Source organism: Xiphophorus couchianus, chromosome 19 (genome assembly GCF_001444195.1).
Source record: "Xiphophorus couchianus chromosome 19, X_couchianus-1.0, whole genome shotgun sequence".
NCBI classification, from domain to species: Eukaryota; Metazoa; Chordata; class Actinopteri; order Cyprinodontiformes; family Poeciliidae; genus Xiphophorus; species Xiphophorus couchianus.
In genome coordinates, this window is record NC_040246.1 from 10,384,301 (window position 1) to 10,412,232 (window position 27,932).

The following is a 27,932-nucleotide window of genomic DNA, read 5'->3' on the forward strand; positions in this document are numbered from 1 at the left end:
CCTGTACAATGGCAATTTAGTGTAATCTAAACTAATAAATAGTCATTTGAGGGGTTTTATACCAAGGTTTCACGGATCAACAACTATGTTTAAAAGAATCTGTATTTATTTTCGGCAAAATCCAACTTTGTCCAAATTAAGTACTTTAAATTTTGAAATAGAGTTGATGACTCCTTGCAATTGGTGGGATGGCGCTTTAATATGATACAAATCAAATGGTAACTTCAGTGTTGTTTCATTTTCTTTTGTCCGTGCTTTAAAGAGGACTTGCAGATTAGTTCCGTTACCATTTAAACTCAGTCTTTGATAGAATTAAAATAATATTTTTACTGCTTTAAAATAACAAATCTAATGTATGTTAATAACACGCCTTGTGTTTTTGCGTTGACAGTGTTTTTGTTTGTATATTAGGGACTTGATATTCGGACTAATTTCTCTGTTGCACCAAATAAACCTTGACGCTTCCTCCGTGCTAACAGACGTGAGGAAAATATGGAGGAAGAAACACAGTCAGAATTGGAAACGAAGGAACATTTAGACACTGAAGAGGGGAACAAGCCCACAGAGAAAGAAGAAACCAAATCTGATACAGAGATAGGGGATACCTTTAAAAAGCCGGCTATTTTCGCGGCACCATCTCTTGCTACCAAACGTATAAACACCGTAGCAGAAAACAAGGTGGACAATGTGTGTGAAGCTGCCACCGATGCTGCTGCTGCTGGAGAAAAAGAGCGAAAAGATGACAGAGATGTCGACAAGACAAAAAAACAAGAAGTTAAGGCGAAGGCAGCTCCTGTCCAAGCTGGGAAGTTCCCCCCTCTTCCATACACAGAGCCCCCCTGGGGGGGTCCTCCACCAGAATCCCCCTACGCACTGGAAATCCTCAAAAACGGCACCATAGTGGACACTGTTACCCTGACCCACCGGAGCTACTTTGTGGTCGGGAGGCTACCTGTGTGTGACGTCTCACTGGAGCACCCGTCCATCTCCAGGTATCATGCGGTGATCCAGTACCGAGGCCACACCGGGGAGGAGGGCTGCGTGGGTGAGGAGAGGGGCTTCTATGTCCACGACCTGGGCAGCACACACGGCACGGTGGTCAACAAGAACAGGATCCCCCCGAAGACCTACATCAGACTGAAGGTGGGACACGTGTTGAAGTTTGGAGGAAGCACCCGGCTGTTTATACTGCAGGTAGGTCCTCTTCTACAGATAAGTAATTCCAGAAAAAAAAAGTAATTTATGTGCAACGTGATACCAGACAGTCTTCATTCAGCCGTTTTATGATGTTGAAATGGAGAATAACTAAGTACAGTGTCTGTGTTTGGGATTATTGTCCATTTAAGATATACAGCACCTCACTGCCACTGTCCCCTCTTGAATACAATTAAACCAGCAGGAGTGTACTTAGTTTTTCTATCATGATTTAATTTACAGCTATGAAAGAACCTGAAACCTGCCCAGTCAGATAACTGACATAATTTCCTCTTCTTTAAAGCTTTTTGAATTTTCTATTGTAAATTAAAATTAAACTCTGGACCATCAGTCAGGAGTCGATTGTCCAGCAGAACAATATTCGAGGTTGTCCCCAACTTGAGGTCTTTCGCTTTTCCTCCACAGGGTCCGGAGTCTGATGAGGAAGAGGAGTCTGAGCTGACGGTGACGGAGCTGAGGGAGCGAGCCCGCAAACAGAGAGCAGAGCTTGAGAAGAGGATGATGGGAGACCTCTCTGACGGAGAGGAGGATGAGGAAAATGGCGAAGGCAAAAAGAGCCAGAGTGAAGCATCAAAGGAAGACTCTGGATGCACGTGGGGAATGGGTGAGTGAATGTGCTTTCTTTGAGTCAAGCGCCCTCTTCGCTTCGTTTGACGCTTCTACGTCTATAAATCCATCCTGCAGAAGAAGATGCAGCTCCAGAGGAAGACGAGAACGAGGAAAACCCCTTCTCAACCGAGTTCCACGAAGACCAGGAGGCAGCTTACCTGAAAGACCCGAAGAAGGCTCTGCAGGGATTCTACGACAGAGAGGGTGACTTTCTGCAGAGCCCAGCCGTCTCTCTGTTGTTGTGTTTCATCTGAGTGTCTAACCTGGAGTTTCTGCCTTCAGGCGAGGAACTGGAGTTTGAATACGAAGACAAAAATCATGGCACGTGGCTCTGCAGGATAAAGTTAGTGAGCTTATGCACCCATGTCACAAGTTTCCCAAAAAACACCTTTAAACTTTACACACGTTCATCCCATCAGGCTGCCAGTGGACGACGCCTTGGGCCGACAGCTGGTTGCAGAAGTGACGCACACGGGGAAGAAGAAGGAGGCAGCCGTCCAGTGCTGCCTGGAGGCCTGCCGGATGCTGGAGGCCAGAGGGCTGCTGAGGCAGGAAGCAGGTGAGAGCTCGGCCCAGAGGAAAACATCTGCTGGACTCTGCTGCTACAGCTGCCTTTGGTTTCAGTCTCACGCAAACGAAAGAAGAAAAACTGGGAGGACGAGGACTACTACGACAGCGACGACGACACTTTCCTGGATCGGACCGGCACAGTGGAGAGGAAGAGGCAGGAGCGAATGAAAAAGGCCGGGAAGATCGAGGAGCGGACTGAGACCTACGAGTCTTTGGTAAACGTGACACATGGTTTTTACACGCAATGTGGAACAATAAAAAGCTTGGTGTTTTAAGGACAGACAGGTGTACAAGTTACTTTGGGTGACTTTTAAATGTGTTCATCATGCACATCAAAATTAGATTAATAAAAAATGAGATGTATATTTAGAGGCCAACAAAATAAATTTTCTTATAGACAGTTATTGTTTATGTCAGTTTTTATCATTGATCAGGCTGCACAACACACACATTTGTTTTGTTATCACAGTGTCACTTTACACAAAATCCGTGTAGTGAATATTCTGGCTCTGTTCCTGTTATATATTTTCTTAATGTCGCACGAAACGTTTGAGAAAATAAAGAGTTTAAAGTCATGAAAAAATTAATATTATTGGTTCATTAAAGACAAACTGAAAATTGATTTTACTTCCATTTTACATTAAAATCATTTAAAATATGAATCAAAAAATGTACTAGTAAATTGATGAAGCTCTGACCAAGTTCTATATTGGTTAGATTAGAGTTCTAAAACTTTAACTTGCCAATTCCAAACAACAATTTACCAGCAAATTGCTTGTTCTCTACTTTCTGTAAAAATAATTTAAAAAAAAAAGAATACAACCATGTGAACAATTAAACCTTTTAAGCAAAATAAAGAAAAATTTAACAAAAGTCCCAAAACCCAAAATTGCCGTATTTCTTCCAGTATGAGCTGGAAAATAAATGTTTTTTGAATGTGAATGTGGACAAATATCATTTTACTGTCATTTCTTTACAATTCAATGTGAAGGCATTAAACATTTCTATTTACTGTTGCTCAGGTGGCCAAGCTGTCCTCTGTGGAGAAGGAGCTGGCAGACGCTCAGAAAAGGCTAAGTAGCGGTAGACAAGGTGCGTTTTCTCCACCTGCAGAAAAGCAACTCTACATTTGCTTTTCGACTTCCGCTTTGAAAAGTCGTCGTGTTTTTTCGTGTTTCCTCCTTGCAGGCTCTTCGGCCTCCTCCACGGAGGACTCGCTGGACGCCTTCATGACGGCGGTGAGGAGCGAGGCTGCGATGGACGGCGTGGAGCGCAGGAAGCTCCACGTACACGTGGCCGACCTGCGCAAAGAGGCCCAGCGGCTCCGGAGACTGGTGGATCTGACTCGGCCGGCGCAGATGCCCTCGCTGCTCCCCGGGTGAGATGTCGCCCCATCAAAAGCGTAACTGTTTGATTCAGATCTGTTTATAAAGCTGAGCTTGCTGTGATTATAGTGGAAGCTCTGAGGCGGAGAAACCCAAGAAGAGCTTACCGCTGTTTGGAGCCATGAAGGGAGGAAGCAAATTCAAACTGAAGACAGGAACCATAGGGGTGAGTGCTCCGGCTCCCTAGGATAAGTCTCTTCTTTGTCCTCCGGTTTTTGCTGCTCAGCCTCTCTTCTCTGCTGTAGAAGCTGCCTCCCAAGCGGCCCAACCTGCCCGCTGAGCTCTTCAACATGAAAGAGCTTCCACCCACAGGGGAGGAAGAGGAGGAAGAGGAGGAGAGAGAAGAGGGAAAAGAGGAGGAGGCGGCGGCAGATAGGAGTAAAGATGATGGAGAGGAATGCAGCACCACCCAAACTAAATCTGACTGTGAAGAATCCAGCATTCCTCTGGGTCAGCAGAAAGACTCAGAGGAGGTCAAAGGTAAAAACAGCTGTTTGGTCCTGCTTTTCAAACTGGTTCTGACCTTTTCATGCCACTAGGTGGCAGCATTATCTACCAACCTTCTCATAAAAATGCACATGGTTCCTGAGACCTTTTTCTTGCACTACTTTGGATTTTCCTCAAAAGTAATTTCTGTTTTTCAAACCCTTTTTGGACATCAGAATAAAAATGTTGTAAGAGAGGAATTTAAAACCCAAAACAAGGATGGTGAGCCGGTGATGAACTTAGTTCAGTCAAATTTTATTTAGGAGTTTTCCATGTCCATAAGCAAAATAGACATGGAAAAATATTTGTATTTCCAGACTTTGTTCTTTATCCCTCTGTATAGAAGTTGTCTTTCCTTCCCTCCTCCCTTCTGTTTTTTTTCTTTTTTATCTTCCTGTCTTTTCTTCTGTAATCTGATCATTTTACGTTTGTATCATATTCAGAGCAAAAGCTGAAGAAGAGCAATAAAGCAGAGCTGCAGGTTCCTCTGAAGCCATCAGCCGCCGTGAGCCCAGGTCAGTCTTCCATCCTGCATTAGGAGCTACTGCTTTGTTGGTTCCCAGAGAACCAGGGTGGCTTAACTCTTAGAAACTGTTTCAGACTAAACCAAACCTTCAGCCTTTTTTAACCTTAATTTTACAGAACATTACTGAGCACCAAAGACGAAACTTGTATAATGACCTCCAGCTGCTCAGAGTTCATCATTATGTGAATTTGTTTCTTGTCTGTAAAGCTGGAGGCAACCTTAACGCTGCAATTTCACTTGCGTTGTTCACAGAGTCAAAGGCAGGGGGCGAAGCAGAGCCAGCAGCCGCTGCAGCAGGGCCCATTCCCAGGAATAAGAAGAGAGTGATGGGCCCCAGCAGGGTAGGCCTCTCACACCTCCCATGTGTTAGCTGGGCGCTCACTATGAACTGACTCTAGTCCTTGATGTGTCTCCACAGCCTCCGGTGCAGCTGTCAGGACAGTATCCACAGGATGACCCTGATTACTCCGTGTGGCTACCGCCTGCAGGTAAACAACCGGCCGGTCAGCTGACCTTAAATCACCCACCCAGCTCATCAGGCAGCTCTGTGGAAAAGTTGTTTCCTCACATCTTTAAACATTTCTCTTATACCTTCCTTTAAATCTCTTCTAAGGCTGGTGAGGAAGAAATACATGGGCTGCACGTCATAAACAGGCCTTTACGGTTTATTTGTGCCGCCGAGGAATGCACATCAGAGTTTCTCAAGCGTTAAGATAAACAGGAATAAAAGGAGTGTTGAAACAGCTGCCAGGCGGGAGCTTTTATTCAGAGACACATCTGATTGGATGAGGAAGTGATTCACAGCCTCCTCCTTTCTCACAGGTCAGACAGGAGACGGTCGAACTCACCTCAATGACAAGTACGGCTACTGAGGAGGACCAACACAGATGTCAACGAGCAGGGAGCGGCTCATCGTCAGCCTCAGTGCTGGAATGGAAGCGGTTGAATTTACCACTTTTTATTTGGATCAGAGGAGACAAAGCAGCATCTGAATCATCCAGCTTTTTATTCTTTAGCTGCTCTTCCTGCAGACGAACCAACCTGACACCCGGTCTGCGACTCGCTCCCGTTCGGCTTCAGTCGATCGCTGGCGTAACCTTTAACCGTTTCTCCCCTGCAAAGGGAGGGAGTGTGTGTGTGTGTGTATCAAGAAGAGAGGGAGAGCATAGCAGCAGCTTTTCTGACCATCTGGACACTTGGATGGCGTACTAGATGAAACGTAAGCTGATAATGACTCAAGCTAAGTGGAGTGTGTGTTTCCATGAGCGTACCCACACACAGTCCAAACCCAACCCTCTCGAAGTTCTCTTTTTAACAAGATTGTCTCTGTGGGAGCTTGGTGATTCCTTTCTCTGTGAAATCCCACTCAGTCTTAAACTTCAGCCACACGTCCCACCCTCTCTGCTACTGTCTTTTAAACACAACAATAATAAATGGAAACTCTATTTTGTAAAATAATAAAGTAGTACATAACTACAAAGAGTAAAAGTTTTTGATTCTGTCAGCTGGTGGGAAACAAATCTGCTCATATAAGCCGAAGTGCAAGACAGTCAAGAACATTTTTGAGCAGTTCTGTTTTTGTTTTGCATAAACTCAACTTTTATTTTAGTTGGTTGCAATCTTCTGTTTAACCACCAGGTGTTAGTAAAGGGATATTTCATATTAAAGTGCGCTTCTGGAGAATCAAAGACTGTTAGTTTCATATGCATGGTTCTTCTGCAGTATAGAATATAATTTAATTATCTCTCAGAACTAGATAGTCTTTGAATGTTGAGAAATATTGGCTTTTCTCTTTCCTGTCCTCTAAAGGTTTAATGGATCTGTTTATCCCTCCACTCATTCAATCTATTCCTCTCTACGCTAACCCAGTTCTTTCTCAGCTAACTAATCATCAGCTTGTCCATCTGTTGATTCTTTATCATTCATCCATATAGTTTTATCCCCTCAACCCTTTTGGTATTCATCAACCTATTTTATCAGTTTTTTTCTATACACAAATCAGTCCATTCTCTCCTTCCGTCTCATCTAACTAATCATCAGTTTTCCCCTCCATCTATCATTCCATCTCCTCATCCTTTCTTGCATACCTACATTGGGGCATGATGGGACTACAAGGTGAACCAGTTGAACAGTTATGGGTTTGAATCACACTGTAGCATCTCTGGGTACTCTGGCTTTCCTCAAGACTCCAAAAACATGACTAAGGTTAATTGGGTTCTTTAAATTGCCCTTCGGTACGAATGTGTGCATGATTGCTTAACGTATGACCTGTCCAGGGTGTACCGCTCACCCAATTACCGCTGGAGATAACCGGTTGCCCCCAGCGACCCTGTAAGCAGGTGTAGCTGACGGATGGATTACTCAATTGCAGCTCCATGTCTTAGATTTTCCACATGTGGAGATTAAAGCTTTTGCACATTCTTTACAAAATAGCTGAAGCTCAGTCAGATTGAGTGGAAAGCATCTTAACAGGAGTTTTTAAGTCATGCCACAGATTCTATCACATAAATATGCTTTGATCTAAACTTTTCCATTCTAGCTTTGGCTGTATGTTTAGGGTTAGAAAGTGAGACCCTATCTCAAGTCTTTGCAGCTTTTAGCTGGTTTTCTTCAAGCACTGCCCTGTAAGAAGCTCTAGAAATGTTCCTATAAACCAGGGGTCTGCCACCTTTACAATCCAAAGTGCCATTTTTTGCCCTCAGTCCAGCTAAAGAAAACTTCAGGACCATAAATGATATTTTGGAAAAAAACAACTTAAAATTTTCAAGAAACATCTAAGGAAATTGTATTTTTATATGACCACCAGTATTTAATTCTCTGACTATAAAGTAAAGGAAAACAACTTCAGCACAAAGATGATGTACACATTTTTTCTTATTTGTGGAAACGTAAGAAAACATCTAAAAATATATGCTACTATTAATGTGCTTAAATTGCATTTTTTTCTAATATTTATATTTCAAAACATTACATTTTTCATTTTATCCAAAGCCACACCATAGACTCTGACCAGCTTTAGTGTCTCTGCTGAAGACAGCATACTCATGGCATGATGCTGCCACCACCATGTTTCATAATAGGGCTGGTATGTTCAGGGTGATGTCCCGTGTTCATTTTCTGCAACACACCTCCACCCTTCTCCCATCCGTCTCTTCTGCTAAATGGAAGACTAAACGGTGTGAATACTTTTGCAAGGTGTTGTACTGCTTTAAACATATTATGGAATAAAATGACAATCTCATAAAGAAGAGGCCACAGAGCATTTATTGAATTGTGTTTTAGTGCAACAATGGACGAAAACATGTCACAATGTTACATTCATTTCGGCGAAGTCTTAGTTACAACGGTGACGCGTTTGAGCTCGTTTCAGGGCATGGGAAGTACCTCAGACCTTAATATAGCAGGAATGTCATTTCAAGGCATTAAGTAATCTTTAGATAGACCAATGGTCCTCTTCTACCTAGAATGTAACTGAGGTACATTACTGGAAATAAAAAATAAAACTGAAATGGCACACTACGTGTAGGCTATCCAGAACAACAGATTAGCCAAATGTGCAGCAACCCTACAGTCATAAATGTTTCCCCAGACCTCAGTTTCTGCAGCGTTCTGGGATTCATGCAAGAAAAGAGAATACGAGGAACTCCGACGAGTGACGAGTCGTCATCGAGAGTCGACTATTCAACTACAGTCATACATGTTTGTTATAGCGCGACCTTACAGTATGGTGTTTGCAGCAACACATCCAGAGAAGTAGTTTCAGACAGATAAATGCGACCGCCATCTCAGTTTAACAGTAACAGGATAGAGGAGTCTTTTCTGTTTAGATAGGAAGAAACCCTGGAACCACTTGATTGTCTAACATGCATCATTCCCTTCTGTGTGTGATCCAAACAGTCTTCAGCGAGGTTAACCCCTTCTTGGTCCATGTTTGTGTAATGAATGATCCTGAATTACAACTATACAAAGTGATTTCTGCCGAGTCGCGTCCTGGCTCCGGCAGAAATCATAGGGGCAGGGAGGGATTACCTGAGAGTGCAACAGTTCCACCTTTAGATGAACACCTTTCCAAAGCTCAGTCCTTCACGTGCAACAGAGTTTAGAAAAAAAAAAGAAGAAGATGGTGAAGTGGTTTCGGGTGGAGTCTGGTGGAGGTGGTGATGACGTCTGCTTAGGAGCAAGGAGGGTCCTCGGACGGAGTCAAGGATCCACAGGGGGGCGCTGTGCTCAGGGAGCGGAAGGCGAAGATGGCGGGGTCAGAGGTGTACCTGGACGGAGGACGAATGCCGGTAAGATTCTAAAGACAGAAAAAAATGATTAATTCATAAACAACAGGATTAAATGCCTCTGATTCCTCTGGAAAAACACTTTTACAGATTTTGTTTCAATCTTGGAGGAGATTTAGGGACAATAATGCTTTCCCCACTTGCAGAGAGTTCCCCCATCACCCCTCACCACCACCACCCCTCCTTTCTAAAATTAGCCAGAGTCATTTTCCTCCCCACAGGAAACAGCAGGAAATTACTTTGTTGGATTTGGCAGTGAGGCTGCACTTTCTCCAGGGCTGCGACGAGTCGATTCCTCAAAGAAACTGAAAACTGAGATGGATGTATCGCTGTGACCGACTGGTTTCTCTCAGATAAATCCTTCGTAGTGAGGCCACAGGTGTAGCTTTATACCTTCAGCCAACGGCTTCAGGGATCCAGCTGCTGTAACTCAGCAACAATTCCCACAACCAGAGGAGAGTTGAATCGTGGTGTTGATTTAAACAGTAAAAAAAAAAACAAAAAAGAAAAAGTGAGATGTGGGAAACTGAGAACATAAAAGTGAATACTAAAAAGATCTTCTCCATATGGTGGCTGCAAGTCAGCTATACTACAATGAAGTAATCAGAACATTTCTGAAAGTCCGAACAATTTTGACAAAACTCAGCAGAGGCAAAATTTGATTAAAACTTCTAAACACACTGCAAACATTTTGTGATTGAACATTCCCATAAATCAGAACTGTAGAAGGGAAACCCCAAAACCCAGATCACTAAACATACCACACGGGTATGTTTACTCTGCAACACTCTGTGTTGCACTGACAGCAACACTCTTCGGCATGCAGACTGTTACAGAGTGAAGACCCTTCAAACTGAACTGTTTTGCTATCAGTTCAGGTGTTTCCATTTTAGAAATTTCCGATTTACGTGAAGGATTCAACATTTATGAGAGTTTACACATGGAGACAGCAGTTTTCAAAATGCTAACTCTGCTTCTAAATTAAATAACAAATGAACACTCAAGACAGAAAGACAAGAAATCATTTAAAAGCTGCTCTTAGGTCTTATATTATTTGTTCATAAAGAGAAATCATAATTAACCAAAGTTTGTAAAAAAGAAAAAGCATTTGTAGAAATTGTAAGAGTCTGAAAAAAATGCTTGTTTGCTGTCTTTGCAAGATTGAGAAGAGAGGACTGACATTCTAACTTCAGGAAGCCCCCTGAATATTTCCCTGCTGTGCTCATGGTTAAATACCGTAAGAGGAAACAGTGCTATTGCTTTGACTCCTAGCAGCCAGGCTATACTGAGAGTTAACCTCTTGCTCTAAATATAAACTTATTCTGATTATAAAACGGCTTCCAGGATGTGATCCTTATCTGGTTTTAGATGTTAATATTGCTCTCTTTGCCTTATTCACTCTGTAGTTGAATGAAGTAGCTATGAAGTCTTCAGGTCATACAGTGCTTGCGCAAGTATTGATGTATTTAAATTTAAGATAGGGTGCTCCTTCTGCATCAGTGGTTCAGCTGCCCAGGTATGTGACCTTCAGGCATCACAGACTCGCTCCATGACCTCCATAACCCTTCAATGTGGTGTCAGCTGCCAGATCATGAGATCCACTGTAGCATCCAGGTCTGACATGATGCTCTGATGCTCTCATGGGAAGCTTTTCGATCGATTTAGTTACATGCATTCTGTGAGTTGAAAACAACTGCGCTTCTGCAGCAAGTTGTCAGGAGTGTGAATTGTAAAAATGACGGATGGTCTTCAAACTATTCAGTCATTGTTAAAAGAAAAAAATAAAAAGGTCAAAAAATGGAAAATATTCGGTTAGCGAAACCAAGGTTCTCGATGTAGAAAGCTGATAGGAATCCATTTCAAAAGATTTGCAATTGTAATTGCAGGAAAATGTGATTCTACCAAGTATTGATTCAAGTATTGATTTAAGAAACAAAAGCATGCCACACTTTTCAGATTTTTACTTGTAAATACTCAGTCTTACATCCTTTTCGTCACTTTATTTGGACATACGGTCCCATTAAAGTACAGTATGTCTGTGTGTAATGTGGCACTTCTCTTGTTGGCAGAAAAGTTGTTTTTTTATTACAACAAAGGATATATTTTTGATTAGACCTCCATCACATCCTTGTAATTAACCTCAGCTCAAACTGAAGTAATGCTGTGCAGCACGTTCTTTTATCCACTGCAACCATAACTGGACCATTTCCTTCACTTCCATCAGTCGTCACTCTGCCAGCTAAAAACGTCTCATGGCAGCTGATTCCAGACGCCATCAGTTCTGCTTCCAACATGGTGTCCCGTTCACACAAAAAAACAGTCAGAAGCAGCCAAATCTGTTTTCCAATTGACCCCTCCTCTTCATACACACCACTGCCGACCTCCCTGACCCCGGCGACCACTCTCATGCTTGAGTTGCTTGAAACGTAGGGCCCCATCAGATCCAGTGTCTCTTCTGGTCCGCAGCCAGGAAATCGAGCGTTTGCAGATAAAAGGCGGGGAAACAGATGAGTGGCGCGCACAAAAAAAACTGTTTCCAAGCAGCTCAAAGACTTGCTGTGTGCAGCTACAAGGAAAAAAAAAAATCTAAAAGCTGGAAAGGACCCAGTGCCTGCGGACGTCACCGACATGGACAACACAACCAGTGAGAGAGAATGAAGGATAATGAGTAATACTTGTGTGTTACAGTGGAGCTAAACAGATCGCAGCCGGCCCAGGCTATAAATGGAAAATGACTCCATCCCTGGAAAAACACCACAAGGGAACCGCACGCACTCCACCTCCTCTTCCTCCTCCTCTACCTCTCACCGCCACTCACTCAAAGATCATCCTCGCTTTCCATCTCCACACACACGGCTGGTGTGCATGAAACACACGAGCTGCGGCCACAGTTGGTGTGTATACATAAACAAGAGTGTGATAAGGCTCCACTGACACTATCCCACACAACGTGATAATAACGTCACTTCTCTCAGCACACTGCGCGTCCTTCTGGAGTGGGCTGCTCCGCGCCAAGAAGCCGAGGCTCATTCCAGTCGAGCTTCCCCTCAAACAGCAACAACAACAAAACAAATTTTTTTTTTTACACAGTTTGGTAGATGTTCTTCAGATCCATCAGGACACTTTGCAAAGCTTTCAGCGCCCTCTTAAAGCAACTAAGCTGGGCAATAAAGGTCGCTGGGTGTGATAAACCTGACGAAGGAAGCTTGAAAGCATCGCTGCGGTGTGGAGCTGATGGTGCTATCAGATTATCTGCAGCTAGGAAGGCATGGGAACGAACGTCAAGGCCAGATGCCGTCCCAGTGTGGAGTTGGATGGAGATCAAGGAGCCGGCCACAGGACCGGCTCGGCTGTTCACAGGGCAACGGAGCAACCTTATCTGTAATGAAAATCACCATCCTCTGCTTGACAAATAGTCCTTCCTGTGCAACCTGCATCTGCGTTTACATTCACCTAAAACCAATTCATTTACTTTCAAAAATTAAACAAAGATGGAAAAAGAGCATTGCGTATGTTTTCTTGTAGAGAAACAAAAAAAGCAAAGAGGAGGAAGAAATAACTTGATAAGCTGGTTGTGTATAAAAGCACATTAACCTGCTGCTAAATGAATCACAAATTAAAACATTGTAGCACTTAATTATAGTTATGTCAATAAAAAGATATTTTGGTCTGCTTTTTATAGACTTCTTTTACTGGACCAAAAAGAAGTTGATTATTTAGTTGGGCTATCTGCTCAGGTTGATGACCTGCAGTCCGTTCCTTGACAGACAAGCAGCTTGGTGTCACTCTTTTAGCTTCCACACAATGACTTTCAGTTTTTTGGTGGGCAGAAAAAATTCCAAATAGCAATGTTTGTCATTTTTTGGTGAGAGACAGAAAAATAGAGGTGCATCAAGCTGCTATGAAAAGCGGAGCTGGGATTGAGAGCATTGTGAAACCTTAAGGAACAAATCCCACAGATAATCGTTTATACAGAGCTCCAACGACTCTTGAGAGCAATATTAAACTTTGGTAAAATGTCAATGCAACCTCATAAGTATACAATTTTGACAAGCAATCACTTTTTATCACCACTAACTAAAGTTGACAGTAGAACTATGTGTAAATCACTACTTTGCTTTTCCAGGAAAGTGTGTTACATTTAGTGAACCTCCTGCCAAACACCTTGCATAGATCCATTTCTAATGTCTGTTTCTACAATTTTATTTAGAAAGAAGATATGTCCTTAAAATTTAAATTCCAAGTGATTTAACAAGTAATTTAGCTTAAAATGCCTAGTTTATGAAAACGTTGTTACAAGAAACTCACCCGAATCTTCATTGTCCGAGTTTTCCCTCCACAGTTCTTCTTAAGCAGCATTTTCTGTGGAGAACAGACATGTTCAGTAGCATGAACAGTTTTCTGAAAAATGTTATTTATACATATATACATATATAGAGTGAACTTTACCACAGAACACTACTGAGTACAGAAGATTTCAGAACATTTCAGTCGTGAAATGTGATATCTTAGCATGACAAAAGGGTGAATCAGGATGCAAATCCATCTGTCTGACTAAAACTAAACACTTGAGGCTTATGCAATATCCTGTCTCCCTCTGCCCTCCATGTCCACGCAGCTTCGCCATTCTCAGAAAAAGGAAAAAGAAAGACACACAGTGGGGGCGGAGGGACCACACAATCATCAAATTGTCTGAAGTTTGGGGAGGCAGCTTCCAAGGACCTTGGGAAAGAATGGAAACACAAGACTCCTGCTGTTGTGATATGGGACAGAGAGCTGCAGTCCACTTGCCCTCATCCTCACCTCATGCCAACCCTGATATATTCTGTGTCAGTGGCACAACTAGGAGAGCAGATCACCTAAATGTGAATGTGGAAACAGAAATTAGGCTCCTTGCCAAGGATTCAAAATATGCTCTTGTACGTTTCTATGTGAATTTCACCCAGATGTGATGTGCAGTTGTGAAATAAGAAGTTGCTGGTTTGTCACAACAATCTTCCAGATTAAGAGACACAATTTACTTCAGATCAGCACCTGATTTCGTCTGGGATCCCATATTGTGCATTAATATAAACCTAAACTTTGCACACTTACCAGGACACGGTTTTTGTTTCATTTGTTGTTGTTATTTTTGTACACAATCAACCACATCACCTTTTTTAATTGATTAGTCTCAACTTGATTAGTCTTCTCTGCCAAAACAGTAGAACTACCCTATCCTGCAAAATGATTCACATTTTGTCATGTAGATTGGCTGACGAATGTAGCTAAATACTGAGAAATACTAGAAGCAGCAAAATGTAGTTGTGCAAAAACATGGCTAAGGTGAGATGAGTATTTAAGAAATGTAATTTAGGTGTATTTGAGTGCTGAGGCTAAATACAAATGCAAGACACATTTTTCAGATTTTCACTGGTAAAACATTTATGCTACTTTGTGTTGGTCATCATCTGTCAAATAAAATCCCAACAAAAACATTGAAGTTTATGGTGGTAATGTAACAAGGAACAACCCTCTGAAACTGGAGAGATTAGATCAGAGATTGATCTTCGTGCCAGAGTTACACGGGATCAAATTTTAACCAACCTTATGTTAAAATCCAAGTGATATAGTCTTCAGTGTATCTGTGACTATGGCCCAGCTGCTGCTAATAAAGTATGAACGCCCCTCTTCCAAAATAAATCACACATGTTCAAATGTTTGTTTACAAGAAAGAGGCAAGAGCGGTCAGTTTCATCCAGAAATCTGCTCGCCTCTTCCAGCGGGTTCTCCAGTTGTGGGTCAAATTTCAAGCCTACGATGCCTTGCTTTGTCTCCTAAAACACTTTTTTTTTATTAAACGTGAGCATCAAGTGTACACTGTATATGACCTGCATCTGGCACAAAAACTGTTGCTCTTCCATGGATAATTACAATAACAAATGGTTCAACCTCATCTGTGACGTGGATTACCGAGGGATTAGTGGGGACTTAAATAAAGCAACTCGCTGACCTTTTAACCTTCCTTTTCAATAAAATTATGACACGCATATATGCAGCATTTTGTTCTTGCTGTGACCAAACTCTCAGGGGACATGTGTAAAAAAAATTTTATTGTTTTTTAAGCTTTGCATATTTTTCTATTTACCTAGAACAATTGAAACTTTTGCTTTCTTGCACACTTCCTTAAATTTGCAAACCCTTAACTGCATTTTTTAACTCTGTTCTACAGTTTCTCCTCCAGGACGTTCATGTAAAGGGTTAATCGGGGGAAACTCCGGCTGAGTCTGCTTGCTACCTCTGCAGGCCCCCTTTTGTATACCCAGCAGCACCTCCCATTCCACTTGACTGAGCGTGCACACGCTCACAGACACAGACGGATACTGTAAAACGCGCAGGAGGATGTGCACATGCTGGCTGGATGATGGATGCACACACACTGTTCGATCAGCACTGCCCACTGTCTCCCATCTTCTGCTCTTTCCCTCAAAAAAAAAAAAAAAACACCACATGGACATATGGAGCCCTGAAACCTGCATCTTCCCCCCCTCCCTGCACACATACTGTCCCGTCCACGGTGTGGGCCAACAGGTCTATTGGATTTTAATGATTAGCGGACCAGCTTCTCCATGACTCATTAGCGGCTATCGTTTTTCTCTTGTTTATTTAATCCTCTCCTTCTGCCTCCCACCCCTTCGTCGTTTCCCCTCGCTCACTAGCCTTTGTGAGAAATGAGCGCGGACATCTGCCGTCCGTCCCTCCCTCTCCTTCATCCCTCTCCAGCAGGACCACCGAGGTGGAGAGTGTCCAGCTACGGAAATGGAAGGCTTTCTTTGCATTTTGAGCTGTCCTGCACGCTTCTTAGTGTTAATATTATGCCTTAAAAGATTCCCTTTGTGTCACAACATGTTTCTGTGGTATACTTAAGAACAGACAGCGTATTTTAAACATCAAATGCCAGCATTGATCCCGGTTCTTCATAACTTCTACAATTCCCACTGACAGAGTGGTTTTTATTTTTATTTTTTAAAGTAGAACAACCCAACACATTGGTTGAGTCATTGTTTTCTCTGACAGACAAATCATTTTCCAATCAAATGAGGATTTATCAGCTAAAATATGTTTGGACTACTTTTCTGCTGTCCATCCTTTTTCTTCCTTCAAGTCTGTCATATTTTCTTTTCTTAGACATGAATGACTTATTTGCTGCAAACGTGTAGCAACCTCTGCACTGGTGGCAACACAGTTCTGTAGCGTTCCTCTCAGGAGGAGATGATCTTCAACCTCCAATAGTCTTCATCGCTGCTGGCTGAAGCTTTCAACTTGAAGTCATTAAGGAGCCAGAAAACTGTTCTATTAGTTAGCGATGATACTCTTTGCAGCGGTTTCCTCCATGGGAGGCCATTTTAATGCAAAGAGATAATGGCTGCAACTCCAACTCTTGCTAAAATAGTGTGCTCCTTGTTATCACCGTCAGTCTGCTACCTCAATTATTAGACATGAAGCTTTCACAGCTTCACTTGGAATGACAATATATAAAATCTAACATCTAACATAATCTAACATAAAATTGAGCAAATAATATCTAACATTGAATGAGAAATGCACCATATGTATGCATTTTGTAGCCAATTCTGCCACTAATTGATGAAAAAGATCGTTTTAGAGTTTTACTTTACATAAAAAGGTTGTTTATTTAATTGAAATAAACAGAGTTTTAAAAAACATGTTAAAGCAATAATAATAATTCAACTGGATGTTCATTTTCTGTCAAACTGAACTCTTTGCCTCTGCAGTCCAATTTAAAAGTCTGATTTTGAATTAAAGCAGAGCTAATAACACAACTTAACATCTCTCATCAGAGATACATATAAACTGTATGTAAAAGCATATTTCTCGCTGCAATATGTTGTATAGACTTCAAACTGAAGTGCTGCTCCTACTCATTACTAACTTTCTAAGACAGGTTATAAACATCTGTAAAAGGAAATAAAAGCTACACTGAACCACAACTAAAACCTGCAAAGCTCCAAAGTAGCTTTTTCCACTTGGTGAGTAATTTGTGAAAAGAAACAAGCAAACCGTTTCTCTTCCACAGTTTGTAATTCTGCAGAGTTGGTAGACTTTCGGCGACAAATTGGGAAACTAACCTGTTGCATTTTTTCCAGGTCCAGACTGGGTCTCCCCGGTTCGCCGCTGTAGCTGTGCCGATACTTTCTATAAGGTGCTGATTGGTCAAAGTGGGTCAGGATGATGGGCCGTGCGAGTGGCTGAGCCACCTGGAGCTGAAACCTCATTGTGGGTGGTTTCAAGTTGCGTGGCGGGCTGGAGCTAAACAGGACAGGGCTGGGAGAGGCAGCCAGGCAAGCAGCACTGGGCTCAACCAGAGGTCTGACTGAGGCCGGGGGCGACCGACAGCCACACAGGTCCCGCACTTCTTCATCGCTGGAGGGGCTACTGTGATGGTCGCTGTGGCGCTGGGGAAAGCCGGACACCCACTTCCTGTTGTCGCCGCAGCTGATCCGCTCCAGCTCTTCCTCTGATGAGTGACGGTCCAGATTGGCATCTAGTAGGAGACGGAGGCGTCGTAACCGGGCCAGAGACACGGGACCCTGGTTGTGCTGCTGGCTAGTGGCCAGAGGGGTGAGGGCACAATTTCTCCGTCTCTCTGAAGATGTTAAAGCACGAATGAGCAGGACGAATCCCAGTCAGAAAAATTAAAGATATCCAAATGCAACTATCTATGTGCATTTAGTAAAAATAAACCAGAATTTTGTGAATCATTATTTACAAGAAAAATTATTTAGATGGCTCATGTACCTCTGTCAATCTGTGCGAGCTCCTGGTTCTCGCCTTCTGAGTCATCACTCTCCCCTCCCTCTCCACTGCCATGATAGGAAATCTTAAAAAAAACAAAAAAAACCATTCAGCTTGTCACATATTACAGTTAAGTAAGGCAGGCGACTACTACTGTATTACATTATTAAAAAATTAAGTTGCATTTCTTCTGCTGGAGGTCTACATATAACTGGACCAATCAAAACAATTCATTCTACTCATAATCTCATAATCTTACCTGATATCTACAGAGATCAACAAGTTAACAAAAACTAAATGTAAATGTAATGTGCAGCTCCTGGTCCAAGTTCTTGGTTGGACCTGGAGGGAACATCAAACCTAAACTCAAATACGAAAGCCAGTGGAATTTGCTAACTTATGTTTGATGACCAGGTTTATTGCTGTTAGCGCTAGAAAGACTAGTAAATTTCCAGTAAATTTCTCTACATTTTGGTAATTTTACACACTGTAGCAACACGGTCACCAAAGGAGGCTGTGTTTAACAGCTTTAATTACAAAAAGCAACAAAATTGGTGGCGATTATCACAGTTTTATTTGCAAGGAAGCGCCATGTCGGCCATTAGCTGTAACGTTATTCCCAGATCAAAAATCTATCAAGACAAACTTAACGCAGAATTAGTAACTCAGTGTTAAGTAGTCCCAGACTAATACACACCGCAATTGGAAAAATTTAAAGTGTACACCGTACACTAACTACTTACATACAGATGAACATAATGTAGAAAGCAACATTTTAAACACGTGAAACAATGATCTTTCTTTGGCTGTTTTTAAATGTTTTCTTTTTAGTTTTACTGCAATAAGTCAGCAACAATTCATGTTGAGCTCCAAACAGTAAGAACAAACCCAATTTTATTCTACAATAAAAATAGACGCATAAAGTTGAGTCATCCTGTTGACAAACTGCCGACTTTGTTTCCCACGACCTAAGAGGCCCGTCTAAAAAAAAAAAAATCAATTCCTCTTTTACAGCAGCAGAAACAATACAGATAGCCTGCAGTATGCAACGCTAAGAGTTAAGTAATGCGCCTCACACTCAGTAATTACCACTCAGAGGCTTCGCTGAGCAGCTGCCATCTGTGCGTGTGTGTGTGTATATGCTTACAGTGTGTAAAACACACACACTCTTCGCTCTGAAGCTTCTCAGAACGTGTGAAAAGGGGGAACAGGAGCCAAAGCTCCAAATCCCAACAAACCAAAGGATCTATTCAAATGATATTAAAAGGAAATTCCACTGTTTGGTTTAGCAGCCTCTTCAGCAAAGCTCTGTTATGACAGTCCTGCTGCATCACGAAGCCAAAACTTCCCCGTTTTCATGTTTGAAATCAGATTTAATATATTGTGTATGCAATCACAAGAGAAGATGGAAGACTTATTACGTAGTGAGTCATGTCAGAGTAAACCACACAATAGATCGCAGTTAATTAATCATCAGTTTGGATCAAAATATACTTAAATAACTCCCTAGTGATTTTCATGTCTTAATTAATTTATATAAGTTAATAGGCTTGAATGTCCAGAATTCTCAACTGGATAGTATTTCTACAACTGTCAGGCTTTTCTGAGCTATTTACATTCAAGGGGTTTTGATTTAAAAAAAAAAAATTACTCAACAACTTCATGCAGGGAATGTCTTTTAACACAATGCTTAAGCTAAACTGTAAAGTGCTATTAACTGTTGTCAGCCATCATCAATGAAACTGTTAAATTTTTTCTTTTCTAATACAAAAGTGCAGGAAAGTAGCAATAAAACTACAATCATTGCTCAAATACTTATAGATGTCCTCAAGAGAGCAATGTGTATTCCCTGAAATGAGTTCATTTTTTCCACCATATTTAGCTTTTGGAGCTTCTGTCTGGAAACTTCTCCACAGAGCGATCACTGTCTCTCTGACAACAAGTTAAGCAGACAGTAATGATTTGGCATTTCCTTCGCCCCGGGAGTCACCTCAAAGGCTGTTGCTCATGGATCAGAGGACCCTTGTGTAAGATATGGGCGTATGTCTTAGTAATACTGCATCTCTGACTCTAAACTGGACTAGTTCACATGTAGCCATAGTGAAAAACACAGTGATGAACCAAAACACAACACTAAATCAACATAAATGGGAGTTTAAGTCAGTACACAGACACACTGCAATTATATGAACAGCCAGTGAGCTTCGCTCCTCCATATTCAAAGTAGGTTTCTTGACTATGTGCCTTTTTGGACTCTTTCCTTAGTGTCTGTTGTATATTTACAGCATCTGACAGGAGGGATTGTTACTGTGGAAGAGGGAACCTGAAAACTTTGCATGTGTTTTTCTGTGACCCACATCTGATAATGTTTCTGCTCTGGCATAGTTTCACAGTTTGCTGCAGCAAAAAACAAGATCCTGCCCAACTGACAATCAGCTTATGGTTAGACAGGTCGTCTGGTGGTAGATATGAAAAACAGGTGAGAAGGAAGTATCTTGTTCAAACTCTACTGCAGTACACAAAATATTTATATATTCAAAATTAAAAGGTAAACTTTCAGCTGCTGAAGAGATGCCTAGTAACTCCATTAGGGTACTATGCATCTATTTTAATAATTTACTGCAAAAAGAAGATCTTGTGTTAGGCTCATACATTCACATTTTATTTTACACTTTTCCTTCCACTCAACTTTCTATTTACAAGCTTGAATACAGCCAGCTTCTTTAGCAATAATCCTTTGTAACTTACATTCCCTGTGGAGGGAGTCAAGTCAGCCATCTTTACTTTAAATTATTTATGTACATGTGTTACTGGATAATAAAACAATAACATTGGAAAAAGTATATTTAAAAAAGGAAATTATTATTATTTTTTTTCATATTCAAAAACACAAAGTTCTATATGACTAAGCACGCAAAAGCTGCAAAAATTCTCAGTACTTTAGTTCATAGCAGTCAGAGGGATGTTTTGTAAAAGTTTTGACTTCTTATGGTTTGAAGAAAAGTTCTACAATGTACCAATAGTAGGGAAATATGGTTATGCAACTCCTATGAATAATATCTAGATCTGGTCATAGGAGAACCTAATCTCTCTTACTTCATAACATTCAACTGATCCAAATGGATAAAAATCACAGTCAATGGAAATAGGATGTGATACAAAATCTTCAGATTTTATATAAATGTAATTCAACCTTGGATTTAAGCATTTTATATTTTATTATTTATTTAATTCTACAACATGGCAACCCAAAATGAATGACATATAGATGATATTTAATAATGATTTCAATAGCTAAGTATGCAAGACTTTATATTTTTTTCCTAGAGAATCCAATTTTGAGGAAAAAAAAACTTGAAATGCTATTTTCCTATTTCCTATATCACCAATTAAATGTCTAAGGCCCAGAGGAATAGAAATCGGGCTCTAAATATCTTCTCAGATAAATACGACACTAATCTTTGCAAAGTTAGCAGTCACTTTTCGTTCGGATCCTTTTGGGCCCTGCAGATGCAACAAAACGCGGAGACAAAAATGTCAAATATAATAAATGAGATGGTGTTTCTTGGCCCATAATTACTTTCTTTGCCCATCCTTGTTTAAGCTTTAAGGAGACTTCTCTGATCTTTATGTTATTATTATTATCATCATCATTATTATAATTAGCATCAACACCATTCATTAAAAGAAATGTTGGTCGTTGTGGTTATAGACTGAAAATGGTAACTTTTTTCATTAATGAATCAAATTTATGATTTTATTTTAGTTCTTGTGTATTTGACTTGCAAGGGAAAACTGATCCAATTCCAAAAATTTGTCTGGCTTAAAAGACTCGGTGTGGCTGATAAATACAATTATATAAGTAATATTTACATAAGTCTTTTAAAAAGATATAAGCACCCTTTTTTGACTGAAATGTATAAATTTAATGCCTCCTAACATAATCCAGTGGCACATTTATTTCTTAGCCTCTTGATTTACTAGCTGCCACTGTCCTTTATTCATATTAGACCTTCATAACTATTTATTTAGGCAGCTAATTGCAGAGTACTGCAGAGGTCAGACAAAAAAGGTGGACAGAATAGCAGATTGGATGGATTAAGCATTAAAAAACGACTTTTTATCCATGCACGCTAACCTCGACAAAGAGTTGTGTGTTTGTGTGTCAAGAACAGTTGAATGAAATCCTTGTCAGCCCCCTGCATCACTGAGCAGCTTGCTAAGCTGGATCAATGGCAATGTCAAAGCGTACTCACACCACCCAGTTCACACACATATCAGCTTTGCTCCGTCCTTCCAAACTGACACGGACACTGCCTCACAAAACACACCGGTACAAGGTCAGAGATGGTCGATTTCTTTTCTCTTGCACACATGTGGATTTTTAACTCAAGTTAGGCCGATTTTTGATCACCTTGAGCTCCTGGATTACAGCATGAAGACCAAACTCCAATTTAAAATCTGTGTGCAAACCAGCCCTCAGAAACAAAAGAAGAAGTCTTGATTTCAGAGAAATCTGACTTTGGTTAACCATTTGTATCAATAAGCAGCTACTTTTAATGAACAAGATGGAACAACATCAAAGAGAACCTGCTGTAAGCCATGCCAATTTAAAAAAAAATATGGGCTCACTTAAGGAGTAAAACCCAATCAGTGAAAATATTTGAAAAATGTGCTCTGCTGGAAGTAATTTTAGAAAATACCAGATAAAAGGCCAGCGTGAGTGAGCTCTGCATGGGCAGAGCAGCATTACAAACCGAGATACAGCACAAATCGCACGGATCTAATGCTGCTTCAGATGTTCTTCCATGTAAATCAGCCTCCAAGAAACTGCTGCACATGTGCACCAGAAGCAGCAAAGAAAGAACATGGCACAAGCATGCATAAAGTTGTAATACAAAGCTTGAGTAGGTGGCTCCTGAATCAAAGTGCAGATAAATAGTTTTCATTAAGATGCTAACCCCAGATCAAGGTTTATAAATGTATATGGGAATAAATGGACCAAGTTTTGCTGTTTAAACATTAACAATTAGGATTTCTCTCTGACCAAACTGGCTCCTGTTCATGCCGTCTACTGAACTGGAAATTTTGGTTGAATTGGACTTTCTAGAATTATATATAATTTTCACAGCAAAGTTTAGGTTTGCTACTGTATAACTTATGTATCTACAGTCCACACTTTAGACAGACTCGAGTTGACTACACCATGCAATCGAATGGGTCTATTCATAAATGTTTGAGTATGAAAACATGCAATTGAAATATTTTTTACTGACATCTGTTGAGACAAACACATATTTTCCTCACTCTTTTCTTTTTTATTGTTATCAAAATTTTACTTTCTATAAACTTCACTGAAATCATTATCCAGTGTGGAGGTTATGGGCAGTAAGAGTTGGCCAACTATATTACATTGGCTAACTATTACCAACTACTGGCCAACTATATTATGATGAAGCAGAGCGTGGATATATTGGCTTTAAAATGCAATGGTCCACTAAATATTATATCTAAGCAGTCCTTGACAATGATAGTGCTTCACATGCTGATATTACAATGACCACTGCAATTCAATATAAATTCATCTCCAACATATGTCCTGGCAACTGGCTAATAAATAATGACTCCACCTATATAGCATTCATGTTTGTATATTGGATTGTTTTATTTTACGTTTTATTTTATATCTTAGAAAACCTGTAAAATGCTTCTTTGTTGAATACTTATAAAGTTTTAGGAATGACTTAAAAGTCAAGATGTTGAGGTCCAAGTATTTATAAGTCATTAGTATTAAGAGTAAACTCAAATCTCAGTACCTATTCTTGATCTACTACTTTTATACCAGCTGTACAGGAAGCAAACAATTTGCCTGTGGATTTTTTATTTTTTTCTGTTTGTGTTTGTTTACAGCCAAATTTTCAACAATCATTGCTATTTTCCTGTGCACAGCTTGCAAATGACATTATTGCCTGTGTACACGATGTAAACCTAAACTTTTCAGTAGAAATCTAGAGTTTCCATGACAATCTACATGTTTTTAACCCACTGCAATACAATCAGTCCCATTTCACCAGCTCTGAACTTTGCTATTAGAATATATTAGGTGTCAATCCATCAACCAGTCACAGCAAAGTGAGCTTGCTAATGTTAGCTTAGCACTTTAGCAAAGTGAATAAAATTGTCAACTGGATCAAAACATGAGCACAACTATAGCTCTATGCATCATGTCTGGTAAAACACGGTGAAGATCATGGCTGAATAACTGTAATACTAATGGAAGACAACTTTACTGCTCTGAAAAACTATGATTTTTTTAAGCACATAAGTAAATGTTATCTTTAAATAGCAATCAGATATGAAAACTGTATGAGCAAATGCCTAATTTTGAAGGAGTCAGATCTCCAGGACACAAAAGAGGCCTGATTGGGGCCCACCGCTAGCTAAATTTTCCTTCTCCAGACTGCATGAAAACTGTAGCATAAAATGCTAAAAATGCCGGAGTCAAATGGCCTCATAAAACTATATTTCAGGATTTTGTAAACATGAGAAGTCCATTTTCTTCTACCCTGTAATTCCCAAATTAATAAACATAAAGTAGGCTGCATGGTAGCACAGTTGCCACCGTGCAGAGAGAAGATCCGGGGATCGAATTCCAAGCCTAGAGTCTTTTTGCATGGAGACTGCCTGTTCTTTCTGGGTACTCTGACTTTGTCTCACAGTCTCAAACCATGACTGTTAGGTAAATTGGTGACCACACCTAAGAACAATGTGAGCCCTGTGATGAAGTGGTGGTTTCCACATTGTACTCCATCTAAAAAACATCACAATGAACCTGCATGGACAAGCACCTACACTTTCTTAGCAATGCTTAACAGTCAGGCTTTTCCAGGTTGATGCCAAGTTCCTGTTCTCCTTGAGGTCTGACGTACTAAATCAGTTTTATAAAGCCCAAACATAATAAAATGTACTACAGCCTCTTAGATAGGCATTATGACATTGTTCCATTGTTTTGATGTAATTAACATATTAGGAGGAACAAGTATTTTCTAATCAGAGCCTGTCATGGAAAAACTGGCTGAGTGATTTTTGAAAGTCTCAAATATCCAGTCATTTGGGTACTATAAAGAAGTGGTAATTTACTGGGTTTGATACATTTCTTTGAGCCAATAACGACTCACAGCATAGTGCTCAGTAACACTTTCCCAATCTTTGTATGGACCTTGTCTCTGGAAAAGGTCAAATAGTTGAATGTGGTGTGCTGAGTACTGTTCTAACTGGAAAAAAACTGTTAATAAGCCAGTGTATCCACTTGTGGACAAAATGAGGGGGTTGTTTTCATAATAATCTGCAGTAGAGAACTTCATATTCCCCATCATACAGAGGAAAGGATTATATCACTGAGTGAGAACACATAAACAAATGTGGGCAATAGAGGTTGCACGTTTTCAATGTAAATATCCTCAGCTGGGCCTTTGAACGGGAGCAATTTGGCACAAAATGGCAGCCATGCGACCGACATACAGTCGGTTGATGCACAATAGTATAGATGGAGCAAGTTAGTGACCCATGCAGGATACCATTCACTCCTCTCCTAAGTAAAAAAAGGGCATTATGCAAACTGAGCAAGCAGTGACAAAGGAGAGTACATACGTGGGTTCAGCTGTGGAAAACTGTAGATGTTGGGATAATTATGGCTCAGAGCAGTTTTTAAAAGTACAATGTTTGTTTTTCTAGTCTGTCTATAGATCTAAATTGTTGTTCAATGTTTGTTTTGACACGTAGAGCAATTATACAGCCTGAAGAAAATTAGTGCAAATGTCTTACTCTCTTTCTCTCTCCTTCACTCACACACATACATACACACACACACACACACAGGATAGCATGAGTAAAGGCTATATTATTCACATCTGGAAAAGAGTTGAAAATGCCTTCAAACAAGGTATTGAATGAGTTGTAATGAGCTCAAAGGCAGAGAAAACTACAAATTTGAGAAAACAAAAGTAAAAAAAAAAAATGCCGAGGCAAAATGGAGAACTGAAAAGGAAATAATGGTAATTAACTCATTATTACCCCTTGCAGGAGTCATTACAAGGACTTCAATCTGACTAAAGTAAAGCCAAGCTGCACCCACTCAGGCTAATGTCTTTCTCAGATGTTTTCCCTGCAATGACAACCATGTTTTCTAACAGAAACTGATTCCAACTTACCTTCAGCTGGAAAGGATGGATTTCATTGAGTGAATGTCTTCTCAGCTTTTTCGTCAGTGTCTTTAGCATTTTATGTAAAGTAGCTTATGGTTATCACCAATAATTAGCTACTTTGATGTCTTTTAAATGACGATTACAAGTTCATTAGCTAACCTGAGCGACCTACAGAAGGCATTTTACTTGAAAACCTACTAGTTACGACAAAATAAAAAAAAAAATCAATCTGAACTTCAGGTTAGCCGATGTCGATAAAGATGTTAAACCGAATTTAGTTAAACTGCGTAGATGCGTCTTGTGTTCATGAGCTGTACGCAGCAAACTACTTCTTTACCACTTCATCTGAGTTCGTATGCTCCAGGTAGGTTAACATGTTCTCCTCCGGAAGCCTTCCTTTACTCTAACACAGCTTTAATTCAAAGATGTTCCTTTAAAAATAATAAAATAACACTACACTCGCTCGCATTCAGACACGCACGCACTCTCACTCTCACACTCACACACACACACACAGCCTGACTGATCATCGGACACACAAACACAGAAATCCTGCTCCGGCTCTGGCCGTAGTGCACGCCGATTGGCTAAGTGTTTTTCTACAGGCTCGTAGTGTTTTATGATTGGTCGATATTGAGCCAATGGGCGGAGCTAAGAGTTAAAGCCACACTGCGGAGAGAATCCTGTTGACATTTTTAGTATATGCACTATAGAAATGACATAAATTAATAAATACATTTAAAAATGGTAGTTAAATCAAAAACGACTTATAATTAATATAAGTCAATAATAAAAAAAAAATGTTTTTCTCCTCAAAGTCTTTCACAGTGTTTTCAAGCCCTCGTTTATTTTTCTTAGGTAACCTAATCTTAACTTTGAAGAGCCTCTTTTATTTTTGAAGTTTTAATGGTAGAGGACAGCATAGTTGCGCTCCTTTGCCATGCGACAAACTGTTATTTACTATACTTCACTAGAAAGTTTCAGATAAACAGAAATATTTTTCCCAAGAAAAATTAAGACGTTCCAATAATTTTTCTTACAACAAAATAGGTCAGCAACCTACATTTTCAAATTTCATTTGAGAGAACTTTGACCTTGCAGGTGCAATTTTATTATTGCCTTGAACTAATGAGCCAGAACACCCAGAACACCACTAATCCTATATGCAACTACATTTCAGTATGTAGTTGTATATTAACCTAATAAAATTAGGTTAACATACATGTAAACAAATGCATTTATTTGCTTACATTTAAACAAATACATAGATACATTTAAAACATGGCTTGATTTTACAAACCATTCCCATGTGCCTGTATCTGATCCCCACCCCCCTTTTTTCTGATTACGTTTATTCTTTTCAGGAAGGATTAATTTCCTCAGGCAGTCTTTTATGTTAATCTTATAGATGCCTTAAATTCAGTTGTCATAGAAAATACTTTTTACCCACTGATAGATTTCCCATCAACATTCCAGGTTAACAGAATGCCATAATATTACTCCTAACTAGAAACAAAATTTCAGCTTTGTCAGACATTGTTCATAAAACAAATTACGTCACTAACCTGGGATTGGGAGAACATGCAAACTCCCAGTGTGGAGTTTGCATGTTTTCCCCATGCACATGCTTGTACTCTGTTCTCTCCGGGTACTCTGACTTCCTCCCACAGTCCAAAAGAATGACTATTAGTTCAAATGAATACTTAATTCGCCCTAAGGTAGTGTTTCCCAACCTTGGTCCTCAAAACACTGCCCTGCATGTTCTAGATCTTTCCTTGCGTTACTATACCTAATTCAAGTGATTGCAGTTAAGCAAACACTCGTCAATCGAAATCACTTGTGCCGAAGCAAGGAA

General features: G+C 40.3%; 2 protein-coding genes across 3 annotated transcripts; one reads left to right on the forward strand and one right to left on the reverse strand.

The window, feature by feature from the left end:
- Positions 1–444: 444 nt before the first annotated feature.
- On the forward strand, positions 445–7,541 carry slc4a1ap (solute carrier family 4 member 1 adaptor protein). Its single transcript, XM_028000193.1, has 14 exons — positions 445–1,194; positions 1,621–1,819; positions 1,900–2,028; positions 2,107–2,167; positions 2,244–2,383; positions 2,449–2,609; positions 3,417–3,486; positions 3,583–3,772; positions 3,849–3,945; positions 4,025–4,259; positions 4,709–4,780; positions 5,044–5,132; positions 5,210–5,279; positions 5,614–7,541. The coding sequence occupies exons 1-14, from the start codon at positions 493–495 to the stop codon at positions 5,661–5,663; spliced, it is 2,265 nt and encodes a 754-aa protein (XP_027855994.1). The 5' UTR covers positions 445–492; the 3' UTR covers positions 5,664–7,541.
- Positions 7,542–8,036: 495 nt separating this feature from the next.
- LOC114134011 (uncharacterized) lies at positions 8,037–26,610 on the reverse strand. 2 transcript variants are annotated; one of them, XR_003593324.1, is made up of 6 exons: positions 26,084–26,610; positions 17,877–17,958; positions 17,207–17,724; positions 13,386–13,439; positions 9,317–9,500; positions 8,935–9,088 (listed from the first exon to the last, which is right to left on the reverse strand). XR_003593324.1 is itself a non-coding variant. In XM_028000195.1 (5 exons), the coding sequence occupies exons 1-5, from the start codon at positions 26,150–26,152 to the stop codon at positions 8,963–8,965; spliced, it is 849 nt and encodes a 282-aa protein (XP_027855996.1). In that variant the 5' UTR covers positions 26,153–26,608; the 3' UTR covers positions 8,037–8,962. The 2 variants fall into 2 exon arrangements, 1 of the variants encoding a protein (XP_027855996.1); XM_028000195.1 differs by lacking the exon at positions 9,317–9,500 and having other exon boundaries at positions 8,037–9,088; positions 26,084–26,608.
- Positions 26,611–27,932: the final 1,322 nt, after the last annotated feature.

Coding starts and splice junctions, on each gene's coding strand:
- slc4a1ap (XM_028000193.1), top strand. CDS start 493: ATGGAGGAAGAAACACAGTCAGAATTGGAAACGAAGGAACATTTAGAC. Junction 2,384..2,448: donor GCTGCTGAGGCAGGAAGCAG/GTGAGAGCTCGG, acceptor CTTTGGTTTCAG/TCTCACGCAAACGAAAGAAG. Junction 4,260..4,708: donor AGACTCAGAGGAGGTCAAAG/GTAAAAACAGCT, acceptor TATCATATTCAG/AGCAAAAGCTGAAGAAGAGC.
- LOC114134011 (XM_028000195.1), bottom strand. CDS start 26,152: ATGCTAAAGACACTGACGAAAAAGCTGAGAAGACATTCACTCAATGAA. Junction 17,959..26,083: donor TCCATCCTTTCCAGCTGAAG/GTAAGTTGGAAT, acceptor GTTTTTTTTAAG/ATTTCCTATCATGGCAGTGG. Junction 9,089..13,385: donor CTCGGACAATGAAGATTCGG/GTGAGTTTCTTG, acceptor TTCTGTCTTTAG/AATCTTACCGGCATTCGTCC.